Source organism: Oculina patagonica, chromosome 4 (assembly GCF_052425735.1).
Source record: "Oculina patagonica isolate OP01 chromosome 4, crgOcupat, whole genome shotgun sequence".
NCBI classification, from domain to species: domain Eukaryota; kingdom Metazoa; phylum Cnidaria; class Anthozoa; order Scleractinia; family Oculinidae; genus Oculina; species Oculina patagonica.
Genome location: NC_135761.1, coordinates 28,489,979 through 28,503,259, shown reverse-complemented (window position 1 = coordinate 28,503,259; position 13,281 = coordinate 28,489,979). Strand labels below are relative to the sequence as shown.

The 13,281-nt window shown below is 38.2% G+C and overlaps 1 protein-coding gene across 1 annotated transcript in view; it reads left to right on the top strand.

The window, feature by feature from the left end:
* LOC144650110 (ATP-binding cassette sub-family C member 5-like) overlaps positions 1 to 13,281 on the top strand; it is a 47,419-nt gene that overhangs the window by 27,732 nt on the left and 6,406 nt on the right. The window contains exons 7-23 of the mRNA XM_078509770.1: positions 4,419 to 4,481; positions 5,417 to 5,501; positions 6,000 to 6,148; positions 6,436 to 6,543; positions 7,510 to 7,608; positions 8,033 to 8,105; positions 8,702 to 8,847; positions 9,005 to 9,076; positions 9,360 to 9,419; positions 9,673 to 9,737; positions 10,161 to 10,233; positions 10,352 to 10,429; positions 10,537 to 10,662; positions 10,992 to 11,081; positions 11,330 to 11,670; positions 12,517 to 12,605; positions 13,071 to 13,177. Coding sequence (XP_078365896.1) covers positions 4,419 to 4,481; positions 5,417 to 5,501; positions 6,000 to 6,148; positions 6,436 to 6,543; positions 7,510 to 7,608; positions 8,033 to 8,105; positions 8,702 to 8,847; positions 9,005 to 9,076; positions 9,360 to 9,419; positions 9,673 to 9,737; positions 10,161 to 10,233; positions 10,352 to 10,429; positions 10,537 to 10,662; positions 10,992 to 11,081; positions 11,330 to 11,670; positions 12,517 to 12,605; positions 13,071 to 13,177 — 1,824 coding nt within the window. The remainder of the gene's footprint in view (positions 1 to 4,418; positions 4,482 to 5,416; positions 5,502 to 5,999; positions 6,149 to 6,435; positions 6,544 to 7,509; positions 7,609 to 8,032; positions 8,106 to 8,701; positions 8,848 to 9,004; positions 9,077 to 9,359; positions 9,420 to 9,672; positions 9,738 to 10,160; positions 10,234 to 10,351; positions 10,430 to 10,536; positions 10,663 to 10,991; positions 11,082 to 11,329; positions 11,671 to 12,516; positions 12,606 to 13,070; positions 13,178 to 13,281) is intronic.

Here is a 13,281-nt window from a genome sequence, read left to right as displayed (position 1 = left end):
AATTTGCCTGGGTTTGAGAATTACGCAAGTATTGAAAAGGAATTTTTTGAAACAATTGAGGTAAATAATGTTTCAAATCCTAAAAATTACTTCATCAACTGTGACCTTATCGACAAGCAACAAAGCTTGCTAAATGGTAAGCCATCAAGCCTTTTAGCGTTTTTTGACATACGTGGAAAACCGTATGAAAAAGTTTATTACCAAAATACACATTTTAACGTCTTGCGCGACGTTTCTGCTGAAGAAAATGTATCATCTCTGACTCTTTCGATTAGAGATGAGAATGGAAAGCCATTCGATTTTAACGGCACAAATCTTACATATGAGTTGGAATTGAATTAAATTAAATACAAAAATAACTTTTATGTATACGAGACCATGTCATCTGCTAATGTGCTCCCGAGTGCCCCTGCTTATGGTGATCGCGAAGAAAACAGCGAAAAACACGCGGAAGCTCAAACTTTATATCCCGCTTTGCCGCAACAGAATGACTTCCGTTTGCAAAAAGCGAATGAAGTTTTGAAGTATTTAAGCGACGAAGTTGACCACTATCGACTGGTTGCAAAAAAATACAAGCGAACAAAGACAATTATCAACTACGCTTGCTTCATTGCTGGTGGCGTTTCTGGTGCCCTTTCAGCAGCGGGGGTGGGTGCTGCAATGACAGGGATTGGCATACCTGCGGCCGTTCCGATTGGCATCGTCGCTGCTACGTTCGGTGCCAGCGCTGCAGTGTTAACCGGTTTTTACAAAAAACTCGAGCCCAAACTTATTAAGCACTGCAAAATCATGGCCCTTGCCATGTCAAAGTTTGATACCGTCAACCGAATTCTTTCCAAATCTCTTGTTGACGGCAAAATAACAGATGCTGAGTTTCAGAGCGTTCTTAATGAGAAAGAGGGTTATAGATTTCAAAAAGAAATCTTTCGTAAAGGCACACTTCCAAAAGAAAGTAAAAAGCAAAGAAGTCCTGACATTGAACGGCTGAGAAAACAGATAAAAAGGGAAGAACTGGAGAAATTAAAAAAACGAATTTCAGCCGAGTCGAAATCAGATTTGAGAAAATAAACACTGGATTTCATCTGAGTGTTCAGAAAAATAAATATAACATTTGAGTCTGTAGTTCCTTTTTCCACGATCCACGATCCACGATCCACGATCCTGCTTTTCCAAAAGTCCCAAGCCCCCTCGACCTTCACGTCACGCTCTAATGCGACAATTTTTTTTGTGACGCCAGCTAAAGACTGGGTCGCACGCATTTATTTATTTTTTATATGACTAAACAAAAGGTTAGAAGCAGGGGGTTATTTCACTTTTATTTTTTCCGGTCATTAAATAAGAGGGGTTTCCCCTGGGTTTTTTTAAGAAAGGGAAAGCTGCGTGGGTTTTTCCCTGTTTATTTTTAATGAAAGGGAAGCGGCGTGGGGTGGGGGGGTTGTAAAACAATAAACACAACAACAGTTTTTAATTAAAAAATGTTTTATTGAACTTTCCAAAAAAGGAAGTGCTTGTCGGCGACTGTCCTTTGATGACTTGACAAGTTTTGGTCAAGTTTAAGAACTTGATTGATTTTGGTCAATTCGGGTTACGCGTAACCCGTTTCTTTTTTTAAACTAATTTGTAATTCTAATTAAGGCTAGATTTTTCCAAAAAAATTCATTTTCTTCGCATATTTCACGAATAATTTTCATGTTTGACATAAATGTACGAATAGGAATCGCACAATAGCACAGTCGCGGATACTTTTCAAATAGCTCGTTTAAGGTAATTAAAAAGTTGGTATAACGTGCTGAAAACCCGCACGACTGCCTAATAGTTTTGTACTTCGACCGCGAGAGAAATATTTTGCCATCTCTCAATAATTTGCCTTGTCTTGAAGCAAACAATGCAGTCTTTTTCTTGTAAGCTAAAATAGCTTCAGTTAGTTTTTTCAAAAGTTGTATAAGGTCTTCTTCATTGCTGGCTGTTTCGTTAATAAGACCTTCGTAAGTCATTTCTAAATGATTCATATCCATAAACTTATTTAAGAGGTTCTTAATCTTCTCTTTTTTATCTTGGTTCAAAGAAGCTTGTTCGCTAACAGATTGTGCTTTGATATCTGTATAGCATTTGGTTAAATAAGGCTTAATTGTTGGATATTTCTTACCAAGATTAGAGAAAGTTTCGTAAACCTCTTGAAGCATTTGATTGCCAGCCATTTCTTCTGAAGTAAATAGCGTATGCAAAATAATATATAGTTATGATTAACCTGTGATTGGCTGATATAGCAATTACATCAGCAATTAAATTATTTCGGTAAATAACCTTGGGTTAATACACGTGACGAAAATACTATAAATAAATAAACGTGACAAAACACGAGAAAGGTTTGATTGCACGTGCCAGAAAGCGCAAGGAAAAGGTATTGATACACGTGCAAGAAAACGCTAGAAAGATATGACTTGTCAGAAAACACGTGAGAGGAAACAATACACGTGTCAGAAGGCACTAGAAAGGTTTGGTACACGTGTAAGCTAAGTCAACGGGATAATATTGGTTACAGAAAGCAAACAAAGTTAAACAATATTTAAGCGCCGCGATTGAGCTTGTTGGAGTCATTGTCACTAAAAATAGCTTAATGATGTCATTTTCTTTACTCTGTATATAAATCAAGCTAACACCTGGATATCATAAAGAATGACGAGCCAAACGCCAACAGAACGTGTTTTACTTCACAATCCTCGAGTTTATCAATTTTTGGAAGAAGTGGCAACACAAACAGTTACTCCACAAGAGAAACGACTGATAGAATTCCAAAGAATCTGTATTGCAAGAAAAAAAAAAGCCTGAAAAAGATCAACAACATCGAGGCAGCAATACGCGGAAAACTTAATTTATGCACTCACCGGAGCGTGCAAGTTTTGTTTAGCTTGTTAAAACGTTTGCGACAACACTGCTGTCTAATTTTTTTAATTTTTCAATCAGCTCGTCTGTTAAAAAGATTGTTATTTGTTTTTCATTTTCTTTAGTTTTTTTGTAGGTTGTAAACGCTTTTCCACGAGATCTTTTCAAGTTTTTCTTTACATTCAAGTTAATTTCTCCAGTTCTCCCTCTTCCCATATTCGTTTACTCAATAAGAGCATTTGTTCAATAGGAATTATTTCTGGCACAGCAAGGTTGGTTGTAATTTAATACAATGGCGCCATACAACGATTGGTACACTGTCGGGTCCGGCGAATCTGCTTCAGGAAGTTAGGAATGTGAAAGCCACTCACATTTTCCTCCTTTCACACAAAAGGGCTGGCCTTGCGGGCCCCACACACATGAGAGTTTTGGCATTGCGACCCCCGCACACATGAGAGTTACCGGTTGTGGACACAACTTGCAAAAAATAGCGAGGCGAGACTGGCGAGCCAGCGAGCCAGGCGAGCCCGAGCGGTTTTTTTGCAAGTTGTGCCACAACCGGTAACTCTCATGTGTGTTTCAGGCTGTGTTATTTCCAAGTGACAGAAGATCATGCGGAATTTGAAAGTAACACCTCTCTTCGAAAACAACAGTATAACTTCATTCGAAATGCGGGGTTTACAAAGCGACCAGAACTTGGAAATCAAATGTACCTAACTTTGCAACCGAAATTCTTCAAACCGTATGAAAGAAACACGCTAAAAATTAGCACAAACCTTTAAAATATCCTGTTCTAGTTGCAGCTTTAAAAAAATGCAAAACAAATCGACAAATTTTTCGCAATTTGAAATAACGTCATTTGTTTGATATTTTTAAAAATTCGGCTGAAACCATCCATCTTTATTGACTGTTAACATTTGATGTATATACACGATCGTTCTAACTTTTACACACAAGATTAAGGTGACATCAGCCTCAAAACTGGCTGGTACTGGGTTAGTATAAGTATCAAAATTATGCGACGGTCAAGACAGACGCATAACACAACAGTTTTTTAAAGGCAAAATAAAGATGTCGCTTGTTCAGGAAATCTACGGAGTGGATTTTCCTGTAAGTTGTTGTGAGTAAACTTCAACTGTTTGGCAGCTTTTTGGGGTAATTATAGAAAAATTCACCGTGGCATTTAAAAAATAATCGCATTTTATTATAAACGAAAGCTTCCGAAAATCGCTCATAACTTAAACAAATCGCGTTTGATCGCTATAAAGCTTATCATTTTATACAATTTAAGGATTTTTCTTTCAGATTTTAAAAAATCTGAGCAATCGCTTCACGTTTTCCCGTTTTAAAACGCGCTTAAAAAATGGAACTGTCAGCCTCATAACCCGCGGGCCACCTTAATCATTTATTTATCGACACTGCCATCTAAAATTACGCACTCTCGTACCAGTACCTTTTCTAAGTGCGTCAAGGCCCGCACTTTCTAACCTATGGTTACCACTAGTTTTACTAATTATGTTACATAATGTTTTCAGGCTGTTATTGGCAGAATTCAAGGAAGAATTCGTTTAAAAATAGTTGGAATCTCTGATCAGAGGGTGAGGACATGTGCATACATTAAGTGTTAAAAGAAGTAACAACAAACTGACTGGCATATACTAGCTGAAAGTGAAAAGCAAAGCAGAAACCCATATATTTAGGGTTGAACTTGTAACTCCCTATGATTCGTCTTGTACAAAGTGTTTGCACATTCGTTTCCATTATCACGAGAAAATATTAACTACCTGTAATCAAAATTGCAATATTTGGATTAAATTCACAAAGCGTGCTGGCTCGTGCTAGATGGCGTAATCTTGTTTTTGAACATGCTTGGTTGAATAAAGTTAAATTTGGTTCAGAATTCTCCTGTTTTATCGTCGTTAAGTAGTCTGAAAAACTTCACTTGGATACACTTGATGAATTTCTTTTATAGTTTCTCTACGAAATTTAGGGCGCTTAGGTCGGAATTTAAGTAACTCGCCGCAAAACCTAAAAATATGTTGTTGTGTGTGCCATTACGCGTATAAAAGCATTCGCGTACAAACCCTTCTTGTTTCCAAATATTCAAAGTGAATATTCAAATGCTGTGAACATGCGTTACAAAAATTGTTTTTACCCTTTTGAGTTTCTGCTCAAAGAGAATAGCAATTTCATTTCCATATTTTATCAGTTTTCTTTTGGTAAATTATCCCAGCATCTAAGCCAATCAGCATTAACTTAGCCTCATCTGCAATGTGTAAGGTTTGAATTGTCCTGATTTCCCAGACATAAAGCCTCCCAGCCACAGGCCGGGCTATATAACTGTCATACAGTTAAATCATGGTTTCCTGGCAAGTGATGATAGTGGTAGAGTTATTTATTTTAGAAGTAACTTGTATTGGTCACGTATAATGAAGGTTATAATGAATATAATGATAACGGCTAATGATTTATGAGAAAATAACCCTAACTTGTTGAGATGACGAAACATACATGTATTACTTGTTCTTTGCAGGTTCGCATGATGAGTGAAATATTGAATTGTATCAAGCTGATTAAGATGTATGCCTGGGAGAAGTCATTTGCTAAGGCCATAGGTGGTATGTGTGTATGCACTTTCTTTTGTGCAATTAAAAGTGCTTTTGCGTCTGAATTGTCTAGTATGCTTTTGACATGTATACCAGACCCATTAACTGGCACAGTTTCATCCTATGTGTTGATCTTAATTAGAGTTTGAGCCACCATTTCATTATTTGATTTCCAAGTCTTATCAGCAATCAGAAGATCTGAAGACAGGCTTGTCACAGGGGGCAGGGCTAAAAAATTGCTCTCATCTTCACTTATTTGTTCTAATGTAGTCCAACATTGAGCAAAACTTGGGTACAAGTTTTCCAACCTCATTATGTGTTGTGCTAACGACTCTTAAAAACAATAGCAAAACTCCACAAGGAGCACATTAGGTTTGCGACTCTGAGTATTTTGCTGTGTATTTTTTAAGGGTTAAAGTGTTATCCTCAGGTTTAGGGGTGAGCATTTATGGATAGGAATATCATTTGGTCATTGGTGTTCATTTTGTTGCTTTTTACTCTTCTTTGTAGCTATTCGCTATCTTGAACGGAAGGTCCTTGTTAAGGGTTCTTTCCTGCAAGGTTTGAACATTGCACTTGCATTGGTTGTTCCAACAACTGCCACTGTGGGAACATTCTGTGTGCACGTCGCTACTGGAAAAAATCTCACTACTTCACAAGTATGTCATAAAAATCCCAGTTTTGTACCTTTTTGTTTTGCTCATCTTGTATTTGTCTATCATCCAGTCCTCTCCTCTCCTCTCCTCTCCTCTCCTCTCCTCTCCTCTCCTCTCCTCTCCTCTCCTCTCCTCTCCTCTCCTCTCCTCCCTTACAGCATAAGATAATTTGCAATTAATGAACTGTAAATATTAAACATTCCAATATGTGTTTAACATTTGTTCAAACAATAAACTCATAGGTGCACTTTATGACATGATTATTTTGTGAAATACATTATTCCTTTCAGGCATTTACAGTGATGACAATATTCAACGTGCTGACGTTTTCTTTGGCTATTCTACCTTTTGGCATAAGAGCCATAGCTGAGGCTAGGGTTGCACTTAGGAGACTTCGGGTACATCTAGGGTATCTAATACTGTAATAATATAATGAACACAGTAATTATATCGTAAGAGAACTAGTGAAAGTGATCCAATGGATTTTTCTTGGATTTCTATGCTTCATTTACAAATTGCCACACAGTTGAAATGATTGCTTTCACTTGTGGAAGAGCTTTGCGCGGTTGTTCAAAGAACTGTGGATTACCGTAATTATTTGATTGAACGCCTCCCTCGAATAAACGCCGCATTTTAGAGCAGAAATATAACTAAATGCTGCCGCCCTCGCATAAACACTGCATCATGATGCAGGGTTTATTCAAATAATAGACTCTAAAGGCAAATGACTTCAAAGTCAAGTTTGGGCAAGCCTTAAAAATGTTATCCTTAATTGTAACAATGTTTTAAGATATTAAAAAAGGCTTTTCAGTCAAACACTAAAACATGTTTTTATTTTTTGAAAATTCAAATGTTCAGTTACCATATATTGTTTGCAAAAATAAATTGAATTTTAAATAAACGCCGCCCTCAAATAAATGCCGCACTCAAATCACGAAAAATTTTATAAACATCGTGGCGTTTAATCGAATAAATACGAAAGCTAATTCAGGATGTATAAGCATGGTTTTTGATTTCCGCTTTTCTTTACAATGAGGTTTTCTGTTTATATTTCCATTCTTCCAGTTTTGACGTTGACTAATCCCAAACTTCACAAAACACTTAAAAAACACTAAATTATAAAACACTTTTATACAAGAGAAATTGAACCTTTAATCAACTTTTAACCCTTGTTTAGTGTTAATTGGCTTTTGAACAACCTGGCGCTAGAGTTTAACGACTTTGTTTTAATTTAGACGTGGCACAACAAGAGTTATTGATTTAAACCCAGTTTAGACCACAGCTTATACCCCTGTGTTAACGTTACTGTGTTTTCATAATCTGTCCTTGGTATAAATGTTGCCGAACTTCTTCTTGCTTTGTAGAGTTTGATGACCATGGAAGAACTTCAGCCATTTGTTGAAAGGCCAACAGACCCTCAAGTTTCTCTGTCAATATCAGAAGCTACGTTTGCTTGGGACAAGGTACTGAGAATAGATTGAAATGAAAAAAAAGTATAGTGTAGAGAAAAGACTAATAGTAGTTCATAGAGACGTCATCAAGGGACAACTTGCTAGTTTGTTGGAAAGTAAAAAGAAGCGAGATAATCTTTTCCTAAAAGCATTTGCCACTTTAAAAACGAGACAAAACCTGGACCGAGTCTCATCCTGCAATGGATTGTGGGACACGTTGCCCCGCCCCCCCCCAGTAAAGTCCCACAAGTCACTGCGAGATGAGAGGACTCGCCCCAGCTCTCTTCTGGTTTCTAAAGTGGCAAATGGCCAGTACATGTACAATCATTTCATTGGAGTTTTGATTTATTTTGCTAGCCCGCGACACAGAGAGGCTCATTTGCCAGAGAAACCCTTGCAAATTGTCACAATGCTTACACGTATTTTTGCTTGACAGGTGCAAACTAAACGAGACAGTTTGGCACCCAAGCCAAAGGAGGGTGGAGCTGCTCAAAAGGAGGAACAGGATGGTTAGATCTCTGCACATTCACTAGATTTTACGTCCATGTTTGTTTCAGTTTAGATCAACTGAGTTTATTCTCTTGATTTTCATTTTTTGCATGGTTTATAAAATAAATGCCAGCCCTATCCCCCACCCGTGGGCAAGGAACTAAGCTATAAAATAAATGAGAGTTCAGTTTTGGATTGATAAGAAAAGCAGTGTGCTCAGACAGGAATCAGAGAGTTTTTTTCCAACAAAGCGTAGTTTTTGCGCAAGTCTGTGAAAAGCCACAAAATTTTATTCTGGCTTTAGACTTGGTAACGTTCTCTCTTATTTACAAATAGCGAGGCGCGCGAGGTCTAAAAATAGAATGCAAATGAATATAACCGCCACGAGGCTCAAAAAACATCAGCGTGTTCCGAGAGAAATAGAAGGAATCAAGGCGAAGTTTTCGTTTTATGAAAGTGTTTTAGCAATACCGGCTGCTTTAGAAAGTGTTTTAGGAAAATCGTCCTCAATTTCGGTTTGTTTGTCTGTCTTGTCGCGCGCTTTGCTATTGATCGATTGACATGTGCATGCTTATATTTTACAAAGTTGGATTGACAGTAATAACATTGTTTGCAGATATAAAGCTTATTAATGGAGGGAATGGCCCTAATAAAAAGAAAGTGGGTGCACAGGGGGGACCCCCTAGGCGTGGCTTTGCTCCTGTTGAAGTCAAAACCACACTGGAGTCAACATTGTTTGATATAGATCTGACTGTTCACAAGGTGATTTGATTTTTTTGTTTTTGTACTCAGACATTGTCAGTCTTTTTTCAAACAGTTCATGTTATAGCCAATGAATAGAAACCAGCTGGGAATGATGAGTCGTGGCTGTATACGCCTGATATTTTTATTGCTAACTTGTTTATTTTCTGTTTTGTAGAAAACGCTTGTTGGAATTTGTGGCAGCGTGGGAAGCGGTAAAAGCTCATTGCTGCAAGCTCTGCTGGGGCAGGTTAGTTATCAGTGATTATCTTCTACTAATATTAGATTCAAATGTTAAGGAGACAGAAATCTATGAAAGCTGAGAGTTTAAGAATAAAGAGAAAGGGATCTTCACGGTTTTGTAGTAACAAAGAAAGCCTCCCTAAAATTCAAGCTTGCATAGGATTCAACTCATGCCATGACCTTTGCAATTCTAATTAAAAAAACCCTATGCCTCTGTGTACTATAACTATAATTGAAAACCTGCGGTTTCCTTGGTTGTACAAGTTTATAATCCATTTTTCTCTTGTTAGATGAGGATTCAAAAAGGGAATGTTGCGATTGGTGCATCAACAGCGTATGTCGCTCAACAGGTTGGTACTTTATGTAACATCTCCCGATGTTTCTACAAGAAACTGCGCCCAAAGACTTTCAAACATGACCTCGACAAATAAAATGCTCTTCTTACTTTACTTGTAACACAATTTTGACATTCATGTAGCCATAACAGTTTCATTTATAACCCATTAAGTGCTAACACATGTTTTGCACTATTGTCATGTGAGATATTGCATCCTAATTCGTTCTTGCGGCGATACTCTTGACTTTCGCATTGTTTTTCTATAGGCGTGGATTATGAATGCCACAGTGAAGGACAATATTCTACTGGGAAAACCTTACAATGACGCAAGGTAAGTGAACTGATCACTAGTGGGTGGGACTGGTGAAGAAATTAGAAGAATGTGTGGGAAAACAAGTGCTCTTGGGAATCTTATTGTAGCTACAATCTTGGACAAAACTAGTTGACACATACGCATTTCACGCATTTTTCGCAAATGACTCGACTTGCAAGCGGGTTAAAATATCTTATCCCCCTCCCCCCTACTCAATGTTGTTTCTTGTGGTTTGCGGCTCGACAGGCTTTGTTTTAAATACACTAAAGCATTACCAACATTGAAATGGGGGGAAGGGGGGTTGCAAAACGGAACTCCATTGGCTAAATAAGTGGAAATTTGCTAAGTGTTTCAACAGTTTTGTCCAAGATTGTAGTACAAAACAAGGCTTCACTTTTGAAAAGTAACTCGTATTTCACTGTATTTCATTTTCATTTTCAGATATAAAGCTGCATGCTTTGCGTGTAGCTTGGAACAAGACTTAAAAATATTACCTAATGGTGATCAAACAGAGGTAAGCGGAATTATTCTATGCCCCTGGCTCGTGAAAAAATTGTCATGTTTTTTACAGTTTGTACTGTTATTGCATGTACCCTATTCACAGGCATATTTTGTGTTTTTGGCTCATTTAGATCGGGGAGCGAGGTATAAACCTGAGTGGAGGACAGAAACAGAGAATTAGTTTAGCAAGAGCACTCTATTATGACATGGTGAGGAGTCTGCATAATCAGAAGATCTTCAGTAAAATGTGCAATGTTGTTCACTGTACTCCTGGTTGTTTCTCTCTCTCATATTTGTTTGTTTATGTTGTATTCAGGACATCTACTTGTTGGATGACCCACTAAGCGCAGTTGATGCCCATGTTGGTCAACACATTTTCAAGCACTGCATCAAAGGAGCTCTTTGGAATAAGACCATTCTTTTCGCTACACATCAGTTGCAGGTAATGAAAAACACTGTTGTGAATGTCTTAGAAAGAGATTGTTCTTCTCTCGTCACGCAATCTTTCCGACGATTGCGTGACAAGACAAAAAATGTCTGCAAGTTTTCAGTAGCATTATACGTTACTTGTTGTGTTCGTCATTCAGATTCTAGAACTTACAAATGATCCTTTAATGCCAAATGAAACTCATTTAGTTTGCATTTCATTGGCTATATTAACCACCTTTATTAAACAAAAAGACGGTTTGTAATCATTTCCTTTTCCTCTTTTGCGTCAGTGCCTTTGAATGGACAGATAATACTTATGCCTATTTTTTTTTTTTTTTGCAGTATTTGAATCAGTGTGACATTGTCTTGTATATGAAAAATGGCAAGATTGCTGAAAGAGGAACATATGACGAACTCATTCGCAACAATGGGGTAAAATCACCACTGTAAACTATTTTATGACTTTGAAGGAGTAGATTCTAAAAAAATACCGTTTTCCATTTATATTTATCCACACTTTTCCGTTGCCATCGCTGAACGCCTGCAGGCTCAATGTAACCACACATGCCACCTTTAAATAAGTCCCCTAATTTGCTCCAACGAAGGACAGTCGCTTGAAATGTCATCTTTTGAAATTCGCCTTGGCGTAAAATGTAATTATTTAATTATTTTGTTTGTAGGAATTTGCCACTTTGGTTCGCCTGTTCATCAGGGAAGTCGAAGAGGAGCTAATGGACGAGGAATTAGATGAGTTTCTTCCCGTGCCTAATGTAGACAGCCCCACCACACCCCTTTCGCCAGAAGACATCAGCAAGTTCTTTGAGCGACAGCTGTCAGCTAACCAGAGGAAAGGTTCTGTTCGTGATCGAACTTTAAGTGATGGCAACTTTGAGCCGTTTAAACTAAATGACCGGGTCAGCAGACGCTCCCGTGGGAGTTCCAGGCGGCGGAGTATGAGGAAGTCTGGGTTGGAGGCTGAAGCGGAAGCTAGGAAAGAAGAAGAAGAGAAGAAAAAAAAGAGAGGAAGGTGGGCACTAAAATGAGAATAGCTGAAATCATTGGTTTTAATAAACATTCGTCTTGTTGTAAATAATAAAGATGGTAAATTTTAAGCTCGGTAATAAATAATAAAGATAAGATGTTCTACATGACACGAGCATGGGACAAAGAAAAATTCTGAGTCCCCGACGGGAATCGAACCCATGGCCTCCCAGATACCGGTTGGGCGCTCTTAACCAACTGAGCTACGAGAGACTCGTTGTGAGCTGGGCCATTTTACTAGGTTGATATGTGACACGCGTCCTGCATACTGCTAGGATCAGCAATGTCGAATTCATCAAGTTTTGTAGTAAATAATAAAGATGGTAAATTTTAAGCTCGGTAATAAATACTGCTAGGATCATTGCTGATCCTAGCAGTATGCAGGACGCGTGTCACATATCAACCTAGTAAAATGGCCCAGCTCACAACGAGTCTCTCGTAGCTCAGTTGGTTAGAGCGCCCAACCGGTATCTGGGAGGGCATGGGTTCGATTCCCGTCGGGGACTCAGAATTTTTCTTTGTCCCATGCTCGTGTCATGTAGAACATCTTATCTTTATTATTCGTCTTGTTTTATTGAAAAATGCGCTCTCTTAATTTTTTTACTGTTCGCTCATTAGACCATGATCGCAAATGCGTTACCCTTGAAGGGGAAATTATTCTTAAACTTTGGCTTAAAATACCTTAATTTTGGAAGCTTATACTACTCGCCCCAGTTTTCTATGAGCGACTATGAACGAAGCAGCTGTTTGTTGACTCATTCGCAAGTGACTCAAACCGGTCTCGGTTGAGCTAGAGGAAAATGTATAATAAAAAAATATTTTTTTTGTCAGCTGGCAAACTCGTTCAACAAGAAGATCGAGCGGAAGGAGCAGTGACATTTGAGACGTACAAAACTTACATGAAGTCAGCTGGAGGTAAGAAACTGAACAGCTCATCATTAAAATCATGTAACTGAGTACAGAGTAAGAATACTAAAAAGTGTAAGGAAGCAATGGACAAAAACGTCAGACAAAATTGAATTTATGTCGCTATTATTTAACACCATTCAGTTTCGGGGTCCAACCTATTATTACAGTACTGAGTATGGTGGACCAAGTTGACAAAAAACAGAAACTGGACAGAAACGTTGAAATGCTCCGTTGTTGTTTATCAGAGGAGGGCTCAGCCTGCGAACAGGCTCTCCTCTTTTTTTTCGCACCATGCCCCACTGGGGAGCTTGTTCGCAGGCTAAGGACGGCTAAGAAAGGTACCAAAATGTATAATGCACGTGCAAAACTGCTGTACTCCTTATTTAACCTTTTTTGTGAGCAAGAACAAGAGAGACAACTGGGGATAGGTGACAATGCCGATTCATATTGCTCTGTTTCTTTTTCCTGTAGGTTACTGTGTATTTTTATTCTTGATGTTGTTCGTGACTGTCTGTCTGTGTGGACAGTTGTTCGTGGACACATGGCTCAGTATCTGGTTAAATGCAGCCGCTGAACAGGTTAGACACTAACAAATATCTAATGCATCAAATAACGACCTGTTGCATGTTGTGGACATGAATATTCAAAGGCTTTGATCGACATCATCATTATGGATTTTTTT